This window comes from Grammomys surdaster, unplaced genomic scaffold (assembly GCF_004785775.1).
Source record: "Grammomys surdaster isolate TR1022 unplaced genomic scaffold, NIH_TR_1.0 229, whole genome shotgun sequence".
NCBI lineage: Eukaryota > Metazoa > Chordata > Mammalia > Rodentia > Muridae > Grammomys > Grammomys surdaster.
Window position 1 is genome coordinate 3,028,631 of NW_021604674.1, and position 20,474 is coordinate 3,049,104.

General features: G+C 51.6%; 2 protein-coding genes and 1 long non-coding RNA gene across 4 annotated transcripts; 2 read left to right on the forward strand and 1 right to left on the reverse strand.

Moving 5' to 3' along the window:
* The first annotated feature begins 1,625 nt into the window (after positions 1-1,625).
* Positions 1,626-9,068, forward strand: LOC114626191 (cytochrome P450 26C1). Its single transcript, XM_028773538.1, has 6 exons — positions 1,626-1,829; positions 2,339-2,563; positions 3,026-3,301; positions 4,764-4,919; positions 6,496-6,813; positions 8,691-9,068. The coding sequence occupies exons 1-6, from the start codon at positions 1,626-1,628 to the stop codon at positions 9,066-9,068; spliced, it is 1,557 nt and encodes a 518-aa protein (XP_028629371.1).
* A 2,482-nt stretch (positions 9,069-11,550) lies between these two features.
* On the reverse strand, positions 11,551-12,619 carry LOC114626186. Its single transcript, XR_003712192.1, has 2 exons — positions 11,838-12,619; positions 11,551-11,706 (listed from the first exon to the last, which is right to left on the reverse strand). It is a non-coding gene; the product is annotated as an uncharacterized LOC114626186 (long non-coding RNA).
* A 911-nt stretch (positions 12,620-13,530) lies between these two features.
* LOC114626162 (cytochrome P450 26A1) lies at positions 13,531-17,323 on the forward strand. 2 transcript variants are annotated; one of them, XM_028773510.1, is made up of 7 exons: positions 13,531-13,813; positions 14,005-14,229; positions 14,496-14,786; positions 14,873-15,031; positions 15,682-15,816; positions 16,392-16,544; positions 16,781-17,323. In XM_028773510.1, exons 1-7 carry the CDS (start codon positions 13,625-13,627, stop codon positions 17,120-17,122), a joined length of 1,494 nt encoding a protein of 497 aa, XP_028629343.1. In that variant the 5' UTR covers positions 13,531-13,624; the 3' UTR covers positions 17,123-17,323. The 2 variants fall into 2 exon arrangements, with proteins under 2 accessions (XP_028629343.1, XP_028629344.1); XM_028773511.1 differs by having other exon boundaries at positions 13,601-13,813; positions 14,496-14,621; positions 16,781-17,322.
* Positions 17,324-20,474: the final 3,151 nt, after the last annotated feature.

Sequence of the window (20,474 nt, forward strand, 5' to 3'; positions counted from 1 at the left end):
CTTTCAGCTCTTCCGCGCTTCTTATTCCAACCCCTTCCAGCCTACCAGTCCCTAATTATCTAAACGAAACAAAACAAAACAAAACGTATTTGTTCCCTTGACAAAATACCCAGAGGACTTCACAGTTTTAAATTATTACACGAAAAAAATACAATAATTCTTAAGATGCAATGCATTCTGGTTATTAGGAGCTGTGCTCAGGTGGCTCTGAAGACTTTGGAATGCGACTGTTCCTCACTCTCTGGGTACTTGGGAACACTCCTGGCTCTGGCATCTGGGGATTTGGAAAGAGGAACCTCCATATCGCCTGGAGCAGACACCCCCTGGGCTCCTCTGTACTCTTTCCAAAATAGCAGGCACCCCACCGGCGCTTCCCTGCACCTCCCCCCACACCTCTAGATTGTGTAGGCCAAAAGGCTTTGCAGCCCAGAGTAGGGCAGAAAGCCTAAGATGCAAGCTGGAAGGCCCGGGGAGAGGGCGGGATCCAGCGGACTCCTGAGATGAGCAGTGAAAAAGAAGCCAGCATTTGATTTGGTCCTAAGTCCAGAGCTGCACCCAGGCTACCAGCTTCTGGAGTGCTTTGGGTGCCCACCCCCAAGCCCCCGTGCGCCTGCCTGTGAAACTTAGGAGCTGTGAAATTACCATTACTTAAGGCTCTTTTAAAGTGGGAGGGAGGTTGGAGAACTAGGAGCCAGCAGAGAACTGGGCCCCAGCTATCCCTCTGGAGTGCTAGTGTCACAAGCCACTTTATCTGAGAGAGGCTGAGCAAAGGGGCGCAGTTCCAGCCTTTTGACTTTAATGTGGTGAACAGTAGAGGTTTGGGGGGTGGAGGACTCAAGGATGGAGGAATCAGAGAAGGAGCTAATGGCTTAGAGACAGGTGGGCCAAGAGCATAGCCAGGGACGCGGGGTGTCTACTTCATGTGGGGTTCTCATGTTGGCGGTGCTAGGTGCTCGCACTGGGAGAATGGAAATTAAGTGCAAAACCGCAGGCGCCGCCCAAGGATGCTTCTGGGGCTCGGCCCCGGCCCAGGATGCCACTCCCTATTTGGATGGTGAGGTGAGCCCGCCACTGCCCACTGCTTCCAATCATTACTCTGAGTGGGATGCTTTAAATATGCGTAGACACGTCATGTTGTATGACCCAGTCCGTAGGGAGGGAGGCAATATCTATATAAACGTGTCGTGGGTGGGCGGAGAAGGGTTAACGGAGGGAAGGAGGGAAGGAGGGAAGGTAGTGGGCAGGGGTCTGCAGCCCTGCAGCAACAGTGGCTGGCAGCGCCTGGTGAGTTGTTTCAGCCCCTCTCTGAGAGCGCTGAGCTGAGAAGGTGGGAGCATTCCAGAGGCAAATGGCCCACCTTGGATGGGCTGGCACTTTTTAACTGAAATCGGGGGAAATGCCCTGGGTCTTCAGCCTCAAGGAAGGCAAATTCTCTAATCGCTCAGGGTTAATGCCGCCTTCCACTGACAGGCTTATTTTAAGAGCAGAAGCTTTGAATTTATTAATCTCTGGCTTGGCCCCTAACCCTAGGCCTTTTCCGGACTGGGCAAGTGAGCTCTGCACAGTTCTTGAGACCCCTGCCTTCCCAGTGGCCTAGCCCACCCCCTCACACCTGCAGTCTCGCCATGTTTTCCTGGGGGCTGAGCTGTTTGTCCATGCTGGGTGCTGTCGGCACTTCTCTCCTGTGTGCCGGTCTGCTGCTTGGCCTGGCCCAACAACTCTGGACCCTCCGCTGGACTCTGAGCCGGGATTGGGCCTCCACCTTGCCCCTACCCAAGGGCTCCATGGGCTGGCCATTCTTCGGTGAAACTCTGCACTGGTTGGTTCAGGTGAGTCGTTTTATCATTCAGCAATGCCCCCTTTTCTGCATGTTGGTTCTCAGCGCATCTCATAAGATTCCTTTACCCAGGATTCGGATGATTTTGCAAACCCTCGCCATTGCCTTGCTGTTCTGTTCCTTCTAAGAGACCCCATGTCACCGATTTTTACACTTATTTTAAACTCTTCTGATACAACGTAGGAGCTGTAAACCAGGGGCTTAGAGAGGGATTTGAGGAATGTGGTACCCGTGTCATTGCAAGCATAGACTGAAAAGCCAAGCCACATCTCAGCCCTACACCCTTGGGCACTCACATTCCCAATCTAAGCCTGTATCTCACCTCACCAGTGGCCTTCTACGATCCCATCCAGTAGCTGAGAGGCTCGTTGGAGATCTTGTTTTGTAACTAATGTGACAGCCTGGGACAAGGGAGTTGTTAGGAAGAGGCAGTTGGGATGTCTGGGACAGAGCTCCAGCCCTGCTGACCTAGAGACCCGTCAAGCTCCGCCTTGTTTGCAGGGCTCTCGTTTCCACAGTTCCCGCCGCGAGCGCTACGGGACAGTGTTTAAGACGCACCTTCTGGGCAGGCCAGTGATCCGGGTGAGCGGTGCTGAGAACGTGCGCACCATCCTGCTGGGCGAGCACCGCCTGGTGCGTACCCAGTGGCCGCAGAGCGCGCATATTCTGCTAGGTTCACACACACTCCTCGGCGCGGTTGGCGAGCCCCATCGGCAACGGCGTAAGGTGAGGAAAAAACCAAAAGAACTTAAAAGATCCATGGACCCCGATGTTTCCTGCAGTGAGCCAGGCCAGGGTCTGGTGTTTCACATATGCTGAGAACTTGACCAGGGTCCAGGCTAAACGAACTGGTGGCCCGGGGTAAGTCTCCTTATATTTCTGGGTTTTGAATTGTAAAGCCAAGGCAAGGCTACAAGTCCTTTATTCCAGATCTTCTGTGACTTGCCAGCAACTTTGGGGATTCAGATTTTAAGAGGGTTCAGGGAAGACTTTATGGAGCAGCTAGCAGCATTTGGAGCCTAGCGGATGGGAGGGACTCTGTACATCAAAGTGGTAGAAACCAAGCCAGCAAGTTTAGGCCTGTGCGGCTCAGAAGAGGAAGAAGGGACTGGACTTCGCCTTCAGGCTGCGGAGTCGCACAGCACAAGAGGCCAGCCTTCCCTGCGCTGATCCGCGTGCTCCCTACAGGTCCTGGCGCGCGTGTTCAGCCGCCCTGCTCTGGAGCAATTCGTGCCACGGCTGCAGGGGGCGCTGCGGCGAGAGGTCCGCTCCTGGTGCGCCGCCCAACGACCGGTGGCTGTTTACCAGGCGGCCAAAGCGCTCACCTTCCGCATGGCCGCACGCATCCTGCTGGGTCTGCGGCTAGACGAAGCGCGATGCACCGAGCTGGCCCAAACCTTTGAGCAGCTGGTGGAGAATCTCTTCTCACTGCCCTTGGACCTACCGTTCAGCGGCCTGCGCAAGGTAATCCCACCCCACCCCCACCTTAGCCCAAGGCTCCAGAGGGTCTCCCCAACCAGATAGGGTCCCTTGGACTCAGGGCGTGGCCCAGCGTGCGGTGGATGGTGGTTGGTGGGACCAGGGCTGCATCTCTCTGTGTGACCCCGGGCAGGCCACACACCCTTTATGGGATGCTCATGACTCATGCGCTCGCGCCAGTGTAGCCTTCTTGAGTTTGGGTTCTAGTGGCAGGCATCCAAGCACGCGGTTTGTCCTTTCTCAAAGTGGTGCCTTGCAGCTACCTCTCCAACACCCTTTGGAAGGTTGGTGCTGCGGAGTGCGTGGGAGCCGGAGGGCCTCAGACGAAGCCCGGCGCCGGCTCTAGTCTAAAGGGTGGGTGTCGGCTCCCAGCCCGCGGCCCTGGGCCCGCTGGTTTCCGGATCAGAAAATCGAGACTTTTTCGGAGTCATGGGCGGGGCCCCAGAGCTAAAGGAAGCTGGGTCCTGCCTTCTTTCTCCCTTTGCCCTAGAGTGTTCAGTCGCTTGAATAAAAATAATACATCTGAGAAGGAATCTGGTTGTGCGAGGGTCACCTTGCGTTTTCTGGTTTGGTCCTTGCAACCTGCAAAGTGTTATTCTCATTTTATTGACAAGCAGGCCTCCTTGAAGTCAGGCATGTAACAAGCAAGAACACAGTCAAGATTTGAACAAGATACTTCTGGCTACAAACTCAAGTGTTCTGTTTCAGTGCTTCTCCCAGCGGGATATTTTGGTTGGGCTGGCTTCCTGAACTCTGGAGAGCCATCCCTGCCCTCTTTTCCCAACCCCTGACAGAAGCTAACCGTTTAGAACATACGATAGTGTCCTCAATGGAGTTTTTTCAGGTGCCCCTTTTCTTAGCACTGATGCTCGCTGCCTTATCTTGAGTCTGGTTCAAGGAAAGGGTAACGGCTACCTGGACCTTGATGGTTCTGTGTCAGAAATGGGCACTGGAAGCTGTAAGTGCTTGACCGCTCGGGGCTTTATGTTCTGCCCTCTAGGTGACAGCAACTGCCTTGGCAGAGGGGGGTGCCTGGTAATGATTATCATGGCAGCGATGTTTGCAGACAATAGACAAGTCTGTGACCACTTACTGAGTCATGCCTACCATGTATTAGGTGTACAGCTAAGAGAAACACCAGGATCTAGGCCACCCTTCCTAATGCTTCAGTCCTTTAATCCTAATGTAGTAACTCCCAACTATAAAATGATTTCTGGTGCTACTCTGTAGCTATAATTTTGCTACTGTTTTGAATTGTAAATGAGAACATCTGTGTTCTCCGAAGGTCTTAGGGAGACCCCTGTACAAAGATCATTCACGCCCTCAAAGGGGTCTCGACCCACAGGTTGAGAAACTCTGCTTGAGACACTCTAGGTGGATGTGGGTAGTCAAGCCTGCCCCCTCTCCAGCCTTCCTACCCCAACTGCCCTCTCTTCCTCTACATCAGGGCATCCGGGCCAGGGACCAGTTGTATCAGCACCTGGATGAGGCCATTGCTGAGAAGCTTCGGGAGGAACACACGGCAGAGCCATGTGATGCCCTGCTTTTAATTATTAACAGCTCTAGGGAGCTGGGCCAAGAGCTCTCAGTCCAAGAGCTGAAGGTAGGTGATGGGTGGCCACTCCTCCCTCCCCTGACTCTCCTTCCTCAGAAAGCACTCACACAGTCCATCCCCAGTCATATCCTGTCTAGCATCACTCTGAGGCACAGACATAGCTTAGGGTGAAAAAGAAGAGCTCTAGTCATGACTCTACCACACCTGCCAACTATGAAGCCTTGGACTGTAGCCCTTCTTCCAGGAGCATCAAATCCTAAGTCTGGCCCTACAGGGTCTGGATCTAGATAGCTCCCCTCTTGGCCGCTCCTACATCCCATCTCTCACTCCACACTTTTGCCATCCTCCTACCTATGCAGCCTGCTCATCCCCCCCTCTGAACTCAAGCACATGATCAAACTCCTCATCTTCAAAGCTACGTCTTTTCCTTGCCCAATCAACAGTCGTTTTTATGAGCCATCCTGACACCTGGCGCCTTAGCACCTGGCACCTGGCCGCTTTGCCCTTGCTGCAAAGCCTCCTGTAGAATTGGGATTCCTTCCCATGTAGGTAGAGCATGTGTGGTGGAGGGTGGGAGGGCCCTGCTTCAGAAATCTAGACACAGTATGAGGACCAGAGACATTTAGAAACATGAAGACTTCAGTCTCCCACGAGTCACTGTCATGCGCTCGCTCTCTGGCTTCAGTTTTCCCCACCCTTCTTCCACTAAACCACTAAAATGTAGGAGCCCGGTTTTAGTTTCTCCTAAAATTAATTTAGTTTCTCCTAAGATTAATGGAAGTATTAATCTCTCCTCTTGCTGGGTATGAGGTTCAGAAGTAACAAAAGATACAGGAGAGAATGAACAATAGAATCTGAGTCCTGGGGACCTGAGTATCCAAGACAGTGCAGGGCTATGAAGGGAAGCAGTGAAGACAGAAGTGAGTAGTTTGACCTTTGACAGAACTAGGGAGTAACAAGGCTCCATAGAAGGGACCCATTGGCCAGGCTGAACAAAGAGGGTGTCTGGCTCTGGGGCCTCCATCTCAATTTCGTTTTGTCCAAGGTAGAACCGGCTATTAGCATCCAACCAGGTCAGTATCCACTCCACTCTAGGATGGATAGTGTACATTCACCCTGCGGTCACTGAAACCAGTTTGCCGGGATAAACACTGGTGCTGCCCTGAGGGAAGGTCCTGGAAGGGCCGGCTTAAGGCAGGTGATGAGGCCTGTGGAATCTCCATCAGCAAAGCAGGGCACAAAGGGTAAGCAAGAAGGCAAAGAACCTGGAGGAAGGCTGGTGATAGAGGGAAGGAGGGAAGGAGATCGACCCCCAGACTCACTGCAGGAATTACTAGTTCTAGGGACTTAGAGTGCCTTCCAGAGCCTTAGTTTCCAATCTCATAAAATATGAGCGGTGATTGCTCCCCACGCGGTGAAGGTGAGCATCCAACAAAGATAAAGCACAGGACAATATCCCCGTATCACCTCTGAGAACGCGTCCAAAGCGGGTGTGTGCAGATGCTGCCTATCGCTCAACAGGACTTTCCCAAGTGATAGTCCTGAGTTTTGATTTCGGAGCCATGAGCATAGCCGCCGGGGCAGGACTTCATGGTAGGTTCAGAACCTCCCGGTTGTCTTGCAGGAGTTGGCTGTGGAGCTCCTCTTCGCGGCCTTTTTCACCACGGCCAGCGCCAGCACATCCCTCATCCTGCTGCTTCTGCAGCACCCAGCAGCCATCGCCAAAATCCAGCAGGAGCTGTCAGCGCAGGGGCTGGGGACCGCGTGCAGCTGCGCTCCCAGGGCCTCAGGACCGCGACCCGACTGCGGCTGTGAGCCGGACCTTAGCCTGGCGGTGCTGGGCCGTCTGCGCTATGTCGACTGCGTAGTGAAGGAGGTGCTGCGCCTCCTACCGCCGGTGTCCGGGGGCTACCGCACTGCGCTGCGCACCTTTGAGCTGGACGTAAGTGCGCCGCACCGCGGGCCTGTAGATGCTTGCAGCCGCGCTGGGATGGGAGGAGGGCAGGGGGAATTAGGGAAGAGATCTCTTTCACCTGCCAGGGCCTCAGCTTTCCCTCCTGTAAAATGGGCTGAGCCCTATTCTATTTCCTGGATTCTTCTTCCTCCGACTCTAGTAGACACATGCAAAGCCTAGCGCCTGAAGAGTTGGTTAGGTTAGAGGTTTTATATACAGTTTTTGCCAGTGATCCAGCTAGGTCAGTTCAATTAGAACTGAGTTTTAGAACGCAGACATTTTTCTCTGAGCCGCACTTCTAGCAGCCAATGTATGAGCTAGAAGGCAAAGGCGGTGCCCTACTTCTCTGATTCTGTCAGAAGACTAAATAGCCACTCATTGTCACCTGTCCAGGGCTGGGACTTAGAGTCTATTTCTGGGAAATGCAACAGCCTTAATATAAAGAACAAAATCTTACTGGTTTTTTCATCCAGCTGCCCTTGGTTGGACAAGGTTAAGAACCAGGCCCGACTATATCTCAGAATAACCTCGGGCAGTTCTCCCTTTACTGTGGGTCTCAGTTTACCTTCTGGGAGGAAGTTTGTTTTTTTCAGCTCTGATACTCCGTATGAGGTGGGAGTGTTTGATGAATTGGTGATTTTGAGGTTTGGGGAATTCACAGCAGAACTTGAGGGCCTCTACCTGAAGAGCTTTGCTGCAGGACCCTGAGCAAAGGGTGTGTGTGTGTGTGTGTGTGTGTGTGTGTGTAGGGGTGTCATTGAAGAGACTGAGATTCTGCCCACTGGGAGCTCCATGCAGAGAGGGAGGGGATCAAGACCATGGAGTGAAACAGGGAGATCTCTAGTGTTGGATGATACCAGACAAAGAGATAAACTGCCCAGAAGGGGAACTGCCCAGTCTAAGGCTGTACTGAGAAGAGACCTGGATGCTTACACTTGATGCCGCGGGGCTGATGTGCCCAGGAAAACAGAAGAGAAACAGAGGACCAGGCAGCTTCCAGGGCAGTAGATGGAGCACAGGGAAGGTCCTACTCATTACCCTCTGCTGTGCAGATGGGGAAACTGAGAGTTAGAGAGGAGAGAACATCCCTAGTGAGAACTTGAATAGTTCTCTTCCACAGGCTTCAGAAAACTGCTCTCGTTTGAGGGACAGGTGGCATTATAGTTCAGGAATTGAAGACAGGAACAAGCATAACAGGAGGGGAATGTAGGTCAGTGGCAGGAGCTCATTCCTAGCGCCAATGAGGCCCTGAGTTTGCAGTACCCAGCAGGGGGTGATGGAGGGGGTGGTCACCCGGTTAAAAGGGCTGAGGGTGGGGTGGGCAAAGAGGGTGTGCATCCTCTTAAAGCGATAACCATAAGGTAGTAGTATTGTCCAGAGGTGAGTGAGAAGGTGGGGAAGTCTTTAGTTAAATGAAAGGAAGGATTTTATAATTAATTGAACTGATTCCCAGTCAGTTTGGGGTGTTTCAGCTCAGACAGCTGGTAGCTACATTCTTACAATGTAAGTCTCTTGTGTCAGAAGAAAACAGGAAGAGAAAGCCAACAAACTCATAAATAATTTTCGATCTCATGAGTACTAGAGCGTGCCAACCTCCTCTTTAAATTCCCTCAACAACGTGGACATTTTTTAGTCTTACTTTTCCCAACTAAAAAAAAATGGGGGTGGGAGGAAGCAGTCCAAGATCTTACAGCTCACCAGTGAAGGCGCCGAGATTGCAACGCATATCATCTGGCTTCAGGATTAATTGATCACGGGCCCCTGGAGGTTTATTTGGCGCTCCTGGGGAGAGGCGCACGGGGCGGGGTAGGCTCCAGCCATTTTCCCCTGTGCTTAGCGATCAACACGGTCCCCTCGCTTCGCAGGGTTACCAGATCCCCAAAGGCTGGAGCGTGATGTATAGCATCCGAGACACGCATGAGACAGCCGCAGTGTACCGTAGCCCGCCCGAGGGCTTCGATCCGGAGCGCTTTGGCGTGGAGAGTGAAGACGCCCGGGGCTCCAGTGGCCGCTTTCATTACATCCCGTTCGGCGGCGGCGCGCGCAGCTGCCTGGGCCAGGAGCTAGCGCAGGCGGTGCTGCAACTGCTGGCCGTCGAGCTGGTGCGCACCGCGCGCTGGGAGCTGGCCACACCTGCCTTCCCCGTAATGCAGACGGTGCCCATCGTGCACCCGGTGGACGGGCTGCTGCTCTTTTTTCACCCTCTCCCAACTTTGGGAGCAGGGGATGGTTTACCCTTCTGACACGCTGCTTCTCCAGCCTTGGCTTCCCCAGCAGCTGCTGCGCACACGCAGCGCCGCTAATCTTCAGCGCCCTAGGTACTCACCGCGAGTATATTCACGGAGTCACGGGTTTAACAAATGCTTATGAGACAACGCTGCTAGACTGGAAATAGTAGAATAAGACACAAACACCCCAGTGGAGAAGCGCTGGGCTTGGGGAAAGAGAGAAGGAGGCATGCCCCACACCGTAGGTACGTAGGTACGTTACAAGATCTCAAAGCAGCCTGCGTCGGAGAGAACCTATTTCCACTAAATGAAACCTGGCTTCACCTTACTGTGGCAAGTCCGCAGAGAGTTTAGATATTGGGCCCTGGCGGTGGCTGCAGTGATGGTGATAGGTATTTCTATCAAACTAGAAGAGAATTTGCAACTTTTTAAAGTTAGCAGAGATACCAAAATGGTTACCACACGGATCTGATGTTTGTCCAAGAGACACACCACACTGAGAGGGCTCCAAAGCTTCTACTGCCTCAGTACTAGCAGATTCGACTAGAGACTTTTGAAAAGAAAAATTCCTACTTAATGAAATTATTTAATATCCTCATTTATATAGAAGATACTATGTTCTCTGGGGATGTCTCTAAGTCTGGTTCATGTGAGGTGGAGACAGACATAATCCCTTCATGGGAGAATTGAGATAAACAAGAGATTTGAGATATTTGTACCCAAACAGGAAGGCCAAGAAATAACATTTCCTGCTAGTGGCTGAGCAAGGAGATTGGGGTTCATTTGGGCAGCTATTCCCCTGGTGTGACGGCCAAGGGTGGAGAGGATGGGGTACAGAGACATCTCTGTACCCAAAGGGTCTAGAAGTTGGGCAGCCTCAGTCCTATGCTTCCCTCTGGACCACAGATCTGGATGCTGGGTTTTGGGGCATCTCTGCACTGTCTGGCTGCAGACTCGTTCTGTTTACTGCTTCACTCCCCTCACTATTACTGAGAAGAAACTGAGGAGAGACAGATGAGGACCCACCACTGTCCTGTACCTTCTTCCATCTCTCGATTCTCCTGCCCCACCTCTGAGCCCCTGCCACCTATGGAATTCAGCCCTTTTGCTTTTCATAGCTATCCCTAAGCTAAAGGACTCCCTGGCCTTTCCAATCCAGCATGTTCCACCACTGCTTAAATCAAAGCCACTACCATCTGCCTTCATCCTCCAAAGCCTGCTTCAACCTGCCATCCACGGTACCATACTGCTGGGCAAGGCGACATAACCGACATAACCTGGTGAGCCAGGGAAGCTGCAGCTGGCCTCGGCTGACCCTGTAGGAGGAAGTCGATCACCTCCTGACCTTATACTTGAACCCACATATAAAACGGATCCTGGGGCTTGAAGGCAAGGGGGAGATAAGCTGGTACTTGAAGGTTAGCAACTGTTGAGGTTAACATCACTATAACCCCTATACAGGACAGTTCATAAACCATACGTGGTCAGAGTAGAGGCCAACCTGAGCGCTGCAGGCACCAGAGGGAGCAAAGGCATTATGGTGCAGGCCTACAACCTGGAGCATCCCAGAAGCCTGAACCTGGGCTTGGAGGTCGAAAGGCCTGGCTTTCAGGTTGATTTTGATTTTGAAGGCAGGGGTGGTGGTGGAATTAGGGTGGCACCTTTCAGAAGCCAGGAAACTGGTTCAAAGAGACTTGATTGCTTGCTTTGGGGTCTGGACCAACTATAAGCACACGGAAGTGGCTCTGATTTTCCTCTCATTTCCCATAGCTGCACCATATCATTGATATCAAGGAACATGCAAGCTCCCGGTTTAGTAACTCCAAGTTTGTAGAGAAAGAGCAGATGTAGTTCTTGCTCCTTGAACATCTGCTGCTCACATAAAGAGGCAATGAATGAACCAACAACACAAAACCAAAAGCCAACCAACCAAACAAACAAAAACCACCGAGAACAGCCCAGTGGTGAAAGGCATAGAGAAATTAAAAAAGCAACAAACCCTTTACCACAGAGTGCCTCCGACCTGAATTCCAACAGTTGGGCAAGGGAATCCGTCTGAGGTGACATTAGCAGGGATCAGGCCTGGGTTCCCAGCCAGCGTTGGGAATAGCGGCAGGTATGGAATACCTAGACCAGAGAGAAAGCTGGAGAGGTCTGAAGAGAAAGCCCAGGAGCTCATGCTGGCTACCTGGTTGCCGTACCCAAGTCCACTGGCAAAAACAAAACAGCAGAAACGACCACCACAGGAAACCCGACCCCACATCTCTGAACCCTTAGCAATAGGAAAACTGGCCAACATTTTACTTCCCAGGGAGCCAATCGCCCTTTCCCCACCCACCACCACCCAATAAACTTTGGTGAAGTTCCTAGATCAAGTTCTTTTTGGGCTGGTAGTTTACTGACCTCCCCCGGCCCCCGCCCCGCTCCCCTCAAGAAGATTTTTAAGTGATCTTGCACTCTAACATTTAATGTTTTCCTACCAGGCGACCCGCGGATCTTGATGGTCAGTTACATTTCGTATTTATTTTTTAAAAATTGTTTTTCCTTGTGGCCATTTCCAGCCTGCTAGCTTGCCGGGCTCATCTTGTAAGCAGGCGCAGGCTGAACTTGGTGGGGTGGCCAGGCAGAGTTCACTGAGATGTCACGGTCCGGCCTGCAGGGGTCACAGGCGGGTCAGGCTAAAGGATTGGGAATGGGCCCCAGGTCACGCCCCCGCTGGCCAGTTTTGCACACCGGCCGGAGGCGCTCTCCTGAAAGGGGCGGACCGAAGTTTCTGAGAATTACCTCCAGCACAATTCGTCCGCGTTCCTGCCGGTGCCAGAAATCGGTACGCATTCTTTGCAGTAACCAAATCATTACATGATATGACAGCTGCAGCGCCCGCCTCCCCAGAGCCTCTGAGAAGCTGGGCAAAGAGAGTTATGAGGAACCACTGAATCCCCGAAATACAACCCATGGGCATCCGGCCTTAGAGAGTTGCTGGGTTTGTGCGGTCCTTACGACCTTTGAGGTCACTTTATAACACTCCATGGGAGGGAGGCATTTAGGGACCACCGCAGGAAGGCCACATATTGAACAGCTTTCAGAAAGCAAGTTTTTCATCTCCAATGGACTCTTCCCAAGGGCTTGCGGGCGCACTTTCGCTAGAGCCCGTGTTCAGTTCTAAACAAACAAACGTCCTTCTGTTAGTTTTCCAGGCCACTGGTGCGTTCGGTGCTCAAACCAAGGCAGCGTGTGACACTGGCTGGCCGAAGCGGTGTGCCGGGAGGACGTGGGAGTATGTGTGTGCGCGCGCACCACGCAGTCCCCCAGCGCCGGTTATTGGCTGTAGGAGCTGCCGATTGAAGTTCGACAGTCTCCGGACTCGCTTCCCATAGCATTCCCAATGGCTGATGGTAGAAGCGCACGGCCAAACAACCCTCTTACCAGGCTCCGTGGCTTTACAGTGGGTGGGATCTGGGAGAGTAGAGGGAAGGTCCTAGAGTCCTGAAACCAGACCACCCTATTAGTGCAGCCTAATGTGCTATTTGGAAGCAGAAGCCCCCACTTTGGGAACTCACAGCTGCCTTGGGGTATAGACAGAGTGAAACTGATCAACTCCACCCTAGGGGAAACAGACAACCTGGTGGCTCACCCAAGACACAGGCAAGCCGAGGTGGAAAGGGACTCCTAGGTTTCCTCCCTGTCTTCTTCCCTATAACTGCCTGAGCTGGGGGCCCTCTTCCCGGCCGCTTGGCTGGAGTTGCAAGCCCCAGGGTTATAGGTATTGGGCCGGCTTGGGGGTATTACCACAGCTAGGCGTTGACCACCGGGGCTAGTGCACCTGGAGTCCTAGAGACCTGGAGGCTTTCTTGCTTTGAACTCGAAAGCAGGATTTTCCAAGGCTTCACGCGCTGGCTCGCTTGTGTGCCCACGATCCGCCATTCATACTTGACCTCTGAGACTCTGGCTTGGACCCTAGCCCTGGAATCTTCTTGGGATCCTCACAGATCAGGAAGCGTTTTGGGATCTCATTTACTCAACCTGTGGATCAGGTCCACCGAATGTTGATTCTTGAACGCGCTTTCCGAGCAAATGGAAAATAGTCCATGAGGCGCCTGTAAATGGAGAGCTAGGAAGGCTTCGGGCTTGGGCAGCTGGTCCGACCTGGCGCGGGGGACAGCAGAGAGACAGCTAAGAAACCCAGGACTCCAGATTCCCGCTTCTAGGAACCCCGAACCCACTCCCCCGCGCCCCTAGCGGGAGGCTCCGTGTTAACTCGGAGCTCTGCATACCTAGGACAGGGAAGGCGGTGTTCCTAGCCCCGCACCCCCAGGAGGCGCGCTCAGAGGGAAGCCGCCAGTGCGCCGCCTCTGCCTCGGCGCGGAACAAACGGTTAAAGATTTTTTGGGCAGCGCCTAGTGGGGGGAGGAGCTAGGGGCCCGATCCGCAATTAAAGATGAACTTTGGGTGAACTAATTTGTCTGACCAAGGTAACGTGGGCAGTAACCTGGGGCGGCCTTATAAAGAGGGCGCGCGGCGGGGTTCGGAGCGAGGGCGACGGCGGCAGGTGGCGCGGGAGGCTGCGGGCCATGGGGCTCCCGGCGCTGCTGGCCAGTGCTCTCTGCACCTTCGTGCTGCCGCTGCTGCTCTTCCTGGCGGCGCTCAAGCTCTGGGACCTGTACTGTGTGAGCAGCCGCGATCGCAGCTGCGCCCTCCCCCTGCCCCCCGGTACCATGGGCTTCCCATTCTTTGGGGAAACATTGCAGATGGTCCTACAGGTAAGGGAGCTCGGGAAGGGACCTGACGCTTCTCCGGAGTCCGCCTCAGCTCTGGGCCTGGGCTGAAGGTGGGATAAGTGTCCTCGCGAGGGAGGCGACCACGGCTTGGAAGAGGGGCTAGACTGAGGCCAGATGCTCCCCGGCGCCCCCTCATGCGGATTGCGGGTCTCTCTCCTCCACCTCCCTCTCAGCGGAGGAAGTTTCTGCAGATGAAGCGCAGGAGATACGGCTTCATCTACAAGACGCATCTGTTTGGGCGGCCCACGGTGCGAGTGATGGGCGCGGATAATGTGCGGCGCATCTTGCTGGGAGAGCACCGGTTGGTGTCGGTGCACTGGCCTGCGTCGGTGCGCACCATCCTGGGCGCCGGCTGCCTCTCCAACCTGCATGACTCCTCGCACAAGCAGCGAAAGAAGGTGAGGGAGAACTGGCAACTCCTTGGCTAGCAGAAAGACCTCATTCTATGGCTTGGTTCAGGCAAATAGATGCGGGCCGAGGGTTAGCCCTTTGTGGTGGGGACCAGCACCCTCTCTATTTGAGATCCACTTTAGCTTTTCTGCCAGCACGTGCGTTAGTCCTGGATGGACTGGGATTCTTGAAATGGTACCCGGGAAGGCGAAGGGTGGGTGGTGGTTAGGGGGTGTAGAGGATTGTAACGCTCTTTGCTCCTGGGGGACCTCAGGTGATTATGCAGGCCTTCAGCCGCGAGGCGCTCCAGTGCTATGTGCCAGTGATCGTGGAGGAAGTGAGCAGCTGTCTGGAGCAGTGGCTAAGCTGCGGCGAGCGCGGCCTCCTGGTCTACCCCGAGGTGAAGCGCCTCATGTTCCGCATCGCCATGCGCATCCTGCTGGGCTGCGAGCCGGGTCCAGCGGGCGGCGGGGAGGACGAGCAGCAGCTAGTGGAGGCTTTCGAGGAGATGACCCGCAATCTCTTCTCTCTCCCCATTGATGTACCCTTTAGCGGGCTATACCGGGTAAGGGCGGTTTGGGGAGTCCGAGTGGGGGACTCAGGACTGCAAGCTCGGGCGTCCGCTCACCGCCCCGCTCTCTCCCCGCTCAGGGCGTGAAGGCGCGGAACCTCATTCACGCGCGCATCGAGGAGAACATTCGTGCCAAGATCCGCCGGCTTCAGGCCGCAGAGCCGGATGGAGGTTGCAAGGATGCGCTGCAGCTTCTGATTGAGCACTCATGGGAGCGGGGAGAAAGGTTGGATATGCAGGTGAGGAAGCAATTTAAAAAGGTGCCAAGAGTCTGGGGTGTCTCTAACTTTCCAGACACACTTTCTGGGGGGGAGTCTCCAAAGCCCTGTCCGGGCCCCTAGCTTCTTCCAAGTGGGCGTTGATGGTCGGTCTAGAGCAGCAGTTCTCAACTTGTGTGTCGCGACCCCTTCTTGGAGCCAAACAACCCTTTCAGAAGGGTCACCTAAGAGCATCGTACATATCCGATATTTACATCACGAAGCATAACAGTCGCAAAATTACCGTTATAAAGTAGCAACAAAAATAATTTTATTGTTGGGATCACCACAACACGAGGAACTGTATTAAATGGTGGCAGTATTGGGAACCATTGCTCTAGAGAGCTGTGGAAGAGGTTGGCTGAGCAACCCAGAAGGTCCCAAAGTTCAAAGGGCAAGTCTCCTTGACAAAGGTTAAAAGAACGTTGGGAGGTATTAATAAAATCATGACTTTTACTCGCGGAAGAGTAGGGTTAAGGGAGTTTTGCATTTTTGTTTGCGGTCCTTGACTTATTATGAGCAAAACGTTTTTTACCCTTGAAGTCTTCCGTGCAATATTCTCAGGTCAATTCTTTGTAACAGTGCTGTAAACTGCACGCAGCTCTGTATAAACTTCCGGCTTTTATTCTTAGGCATTAAAACAGTCGTCAACAGAGCTCCTGTTTGGTGGCCATGAAACTACAGCCAGTGCAGCCACGTCACTGATCACTTACCTAGGACTCTACCCACATGTCCTCCAGAAAGTTCGAGAAGAGATCAAGAGCAAGGTAGGAGGACTCTAGAGGTTCCCTATTTGCCTAGGACATTCCTCTATTGCTCCCCTCCCCCTCCCGCCCCCAGTATGTAAGTTTGCTCGCTACCTCGGGTATTGAAGGACCTGAGAGCTAGGTGGGACTGTGGGGGAGAGACTCCACCTTGTGAGTTTAAAAAGGCAGCTCTTTGTCCTGGGATCTCCCTTGGGCAGGGTTTGACCCTCTGCTCCTCCTCCTCCTGCTCCACCTTTCACAGAACGGTACAGATTGCCTGGTTCTCCTCCCTCCCCACATCAAGAACATGAATAGTGTGGTTAGAGCCAATAGCTGATCAGGGTGGGCAGTGTGGGTGAGGGCTCAGAGTATGACCACTTATACCTGGTGAGCAACATTGTCTGGATGAAAATAGATGATGGGCTTAGGCTGAGGACGTGTGGAAGCGATTGGCTATTAGCGGCTCTTCCCCGCCCCCGCCCCTTATCCTCTCCCATCCGGAAGCCTTCCGGTTTCCTTAACAGGTGAGTCCTGCTGGTCTGATTTTATTGGAGTGCCCACAGATCAATCACTCACCTTTGTATCTGTTTCGATAGGGCTTACTTTGCAAGAGCAATCAAGACAACAAGTTAGACATGGAAACTTTGGAACAGCTTAAATACATTGGGTGTGTTATTAAGGAGACCCTTCGATTGCATCCTCCGGTTCCAGGAGGGTTTCGGGTTGCCCTGAAGACTTTTGAGCTGAATGTGAGTGCTCTTCCTATCCCCTCCCCCACCCTGTCCACTCTGCTATGGTTTTGAGCATTAGGAGCAGTGGCTCACTGCCCTTGACTCTGTCCTGCCTCTTATGGTAATGGAAACCAATTCGTCCCTTTGCTCTCCTCTCTTACCGCCACCCATATTGGTGATGACTTTTTTTGTTGTTGCAAGCTCAGGGCCTGGCTTGTTGGTTCTTAGGACTTCATTATTTTTTTTTTAAACAGGGTTACCAGATCCCCAAGGGTTGGAATGTTATTTACAGTATCTGTGACACCCACGATGTGGCAGATATCTTCACTAACAAGGAGGAATTTAATCCAGACCGATTTATATCACCTCATCCAGAGGACACCTCCAGGTTCAGTTTCATTCCATTTGGAGGAGGTCTTCGGAGCTGTGTAGGCAAAGAGTTTGCAAAAATTCTTCTTAAGATATTTACAGTGGAGTTGGCCAGGCATTGTGACTGGCAGCTTCTAAATGGACCTCCCACAATGAAGACAAGCCCCACTGTGTACCCTGTGGACAATCTTCCTGCAAGATTCACCCACTTCCAGGGAGATATCTGATAGCCATTTCAACTCTTGGACTTATTTCCAATGTACATTGGTTTTTTTTTTGTTTTTTTTTTAAATTAGTGTCATGTTGCCTTTATTTAATTTCTAAATGTATAGTATAATATTTATGTGTTTCTGCTACAGCCCCATGGTCTTTAAATATTAAAATAATGAATTTGTATGATTTCCCAATAAAGTAAAGTTAAAAAGTGCTTTTCTTGCTTTTTAAGATTCTTGTTGGCAAGCTTTCCATGGTGGTACATGCTATATAATCCTAACACTTGGAAGGCAGAGGCAGGAAGATCAGGCATTCAAGGCTAGCTTGGGCTACAGAGATCCTGGTTTAAAAGAACAAAACACAACAACAGAAACTCCTCTTAGGAAATCTAACTGGTTAAATGTTTGTGCTTTGTGTGTTTAAAATGATTTAGAATGAAACCATAGGATTCTCCTCCATGTCAGAAAATATGTATTATTATGTGTGTGCTGATCTAAAGGTATCTTTGTAACTTCTTCTCAGGTAGTTGAGATTTCATATTTTGAAATTGTATTGAGGCTAATTATATTGCATTTATTTATTTACATTTTTATGATACTGGGGATTGGATCGAGGGCCTCACACGTATAGGGCAAGCCCTTTGTCCCTAAGGTGCAGCCCCTCCTTTTCAGCCCAAAGCTAATTCTAGATTCTTTTTCTTTGGTGCTTTTGGGAGTTGAACCTGGGATGATTTAGCTATTTGGTGGGGGTTGTTGGTTTTACTTTAGAGAGAGGGATTCTGGGAAGGTTACGCTGCTGGTGCATTGGGGAGCATCATCCTAGACCAATGGGGTCAGCATAGCTAACATTTAAATCATCATAATTAATCCGTGTCATAGAGAGGCAGAACTGTTCTTTGAAGTTGATGTTTTAGATAAGACAGAAGCCAGTCCCTCTGGTTATGGACAGTTCTTGCCCAAAATGAAACAGAGAAGAAAACCACTGACGTGTCACCTTTCCTTAGAAGGTGCTTTGGGAAGCAGTGCTGGGAAAGGCTGGGTTAGATAAGCAGAGCTTAGGCTTTCTTTATTCAAGATGAGGCAGCAGGAGCAGATTTAGCCCGCTGACAGATAAAGTTTTTATCTATCTCTGGCAATAGGGTTGAGTCTGACATGACTGATAAAATGGCCCAGTCATGACCCTGTGAACCTTGGCTAACCTCCTCGAGAGCACAGTTTTGTCACAGTTCTGACCCTGGCATGGCCACGTTCTGAACTGAAGGCCGAACTCAATCGAGAAAGGTTAGCCACCGTGACTTGCTTATGCAAGCACATTCTCTGTTTTGAAATGGCACAACCTGCTTACTGACCCTCTGATGGCTTGTAGGTTTTGGACTTTAAAATTTTCATTACAATTTGAGAATTTGGCAATGTCACAGGGACTGGGTGGTCTGAAATAGGTGTTTGAACAGCTTTCTGTCCACAATTAGACTTGCATAATCTACCTGACTTTAGTGTTTGGGTAGAACGTGGGTTGTACTTGTTGTTGGATACTTTTGATATTTAGAGAGCTTACTGAGTAACTCTTGATGCCCTATCTTAGCCTTATGCTACGACATAAAGAAATGAGACAGGCTGCCAGAGCTTCACTCCTCTATACCGTGAAGATGGAGACCGTCCTCTTCAGAACATTTGCTCTAGATCTTTGCAGATAGACTGAGCTAGCCTGGGGGTGTCAATGATCACAGATTATTTATACAAGGCCATTTTAGGAAGGTCTTAACAATTTTATTGAAGGGTGATTAGCTTTTAACAGCAGTATCTTCGGTGGCTGGAGGACTGTGAATCTCCATGAGCCGAGTTCTGTAAGAAACTTGAGCCATTTTAACATATAATTCAACTTCTTAAAAGCCACCTTAAGTTTTTTCTCCCACTCTGGAGAACTTTGAGGAAGGTGCTCATGGTTTGTTTCTCAAGGCTACCTTTAGCTCAGTTATTTTGTCCAGAATCCACCTCAAAAATACATCTCCGGTGTGGTCTCTGATAATGCTGTGGGTATTGAGGGAAGGCAGTTAGGTGCATGGTATGAGACCGACTGACTGAACATAAAGTGAGCCTGGGTCACACTTACCTGGGACAAGCATATTTATGGGTACTATGGGTCAGTACCCATGTGATGGAGAAATGAGGTAGCCTTGGTCAAAACTGTGGGAAGAGGGCAATGGCTGTAGGAAACAGCCCTTGAGGCTCCCAGAGCTCCCTACAGTGATGGGAACCTGCAATCACCGTGTCTGTAGGTGGGCTCACCACATGGGCTGGAGCCCTCTGTTTTCTTCTGGCAGTGTTTGCCCTTGTCAATTCTTGAGCCTTTGTCTTCAGTCAGAGGTGTGGTATCACCAACCGCGCAGATCACTAAACTAATCAGGGTAGGGATGTGAAGGGGAGGGCTTCCACATTCTGAAGGACTGTAGTCTTAGCAGACTCTGGAGACCCAGTGGAGACACACCAGAAGTTTTGGAATCAGAAAAGGCTTCCTGAGGCCTCTCTGCCCATCCCTACCCCTTTTCTAACAGTTAGTAACACTTGCCTATTATCTTTCCAATGTTCTGTAGCTGAGGGGTCACTTTCTCCTAACAATATCTTTCCAGCATCCTGCCACCCCTTCTGCTCCTGACACACTGCAACTCTCTCATAAGCAACAGGTGAGTTGGAGCTTTTTCTATGCCCTGTGGTGATTTCAGGGCTTTTGCACCTTGCAAACCCCAAGATGTCCACAAGGGGGCGGGCTTCTCCCTTCTATGCCAAGCCCAGGGCATTGGTTTTTCCACCAGTGACCATGAAATCTAAAGTTGACACATTGTGGTTCAAGGCTGCTTTGGCCCCTAGATAGTAAGAAGCTGAAGACAACCCATAACTTAGCAAGTACTCCACAAAAGGCCTGCCCCCAACCCCCATCCCTGGAAGGGATCACACACTTCAGGTTCACCTAGACCTCATATAGTTCCAGAGGTAGCCACCGACAACCTGTGCACTCTGGATTCCAGGATTTCCCATACTGCCCATATTTTGATCTATGCTATATTAGCCCAGTTTTCCAAGAAAACATGGGCAACCTAATTAGTCTTTAGATGACCTGAACTCAGTTCTGGAACCAACCCTTGAGAAAAGGCACTGTGGGAACTGGGGAGATAGCACCGCCATTAAGAGCACTTTCTGCTCTTGCAGAGGACACAAACATGGTTTCCAGCGCCCACACTGGGCAGCTCCCAACTGTAGGTAATGCCAGCTCCAGGAGATCTGACAGTCTCTTCTGACTTCCAAGGGTACCTGTATGTGCTTTCTCTCTCTCTCTCTCTCTCTCTCTCTCTCTCTCTCTCTCTCTCTCTCT

Bases quoted from the DNA above. Each gene is read 5' to 3' on its own strand.
- LOC114626162 (XM_028773510.1), top strand. From the start codon at position 13,625: ATGGGGCTCCCGGCGCTGCTGGCCAGTGCTCTCTGCACCTTCGTGCTG. The intron at 15,817-16,391 runs GTAGGAGGACTC...CTGTTTCGATAG, and splicing joins GAGAAGAGATCAAGAGCAAG to GGCTTACTTTGCAAGAGCAA. The intron at 16,545-16,780 runs GTGAGTGCTCTT...TTTTTTAAACAG, and splicing joins TGAAGACTTTTGAGCTGAAT to GGTTACCAGATCCCCAAGGG.
- LOC114626191 (XM_028773538.1), top strand. From the start codon at position 1,626: ATGTTTTCCTGGGGGCTGAGCTGTTTGTCCATGCTGGGTGCTGTCGGC. The intron at 2,564-3,025 runs GTGAGGAAAAAA...TGCTCCCTACAG, and splicing joins CCCATCGGCAACGGCGTAAG to GTCCTGGCGCGCGTGTTCAG. The intron at 3,302-4,763 runs GTAATCCCACCC...CCTCTACATCAG, and splicing joins CGTTCAGCGGCCTGCGCAAG to GGCATCCGGGCCAGGGACCA.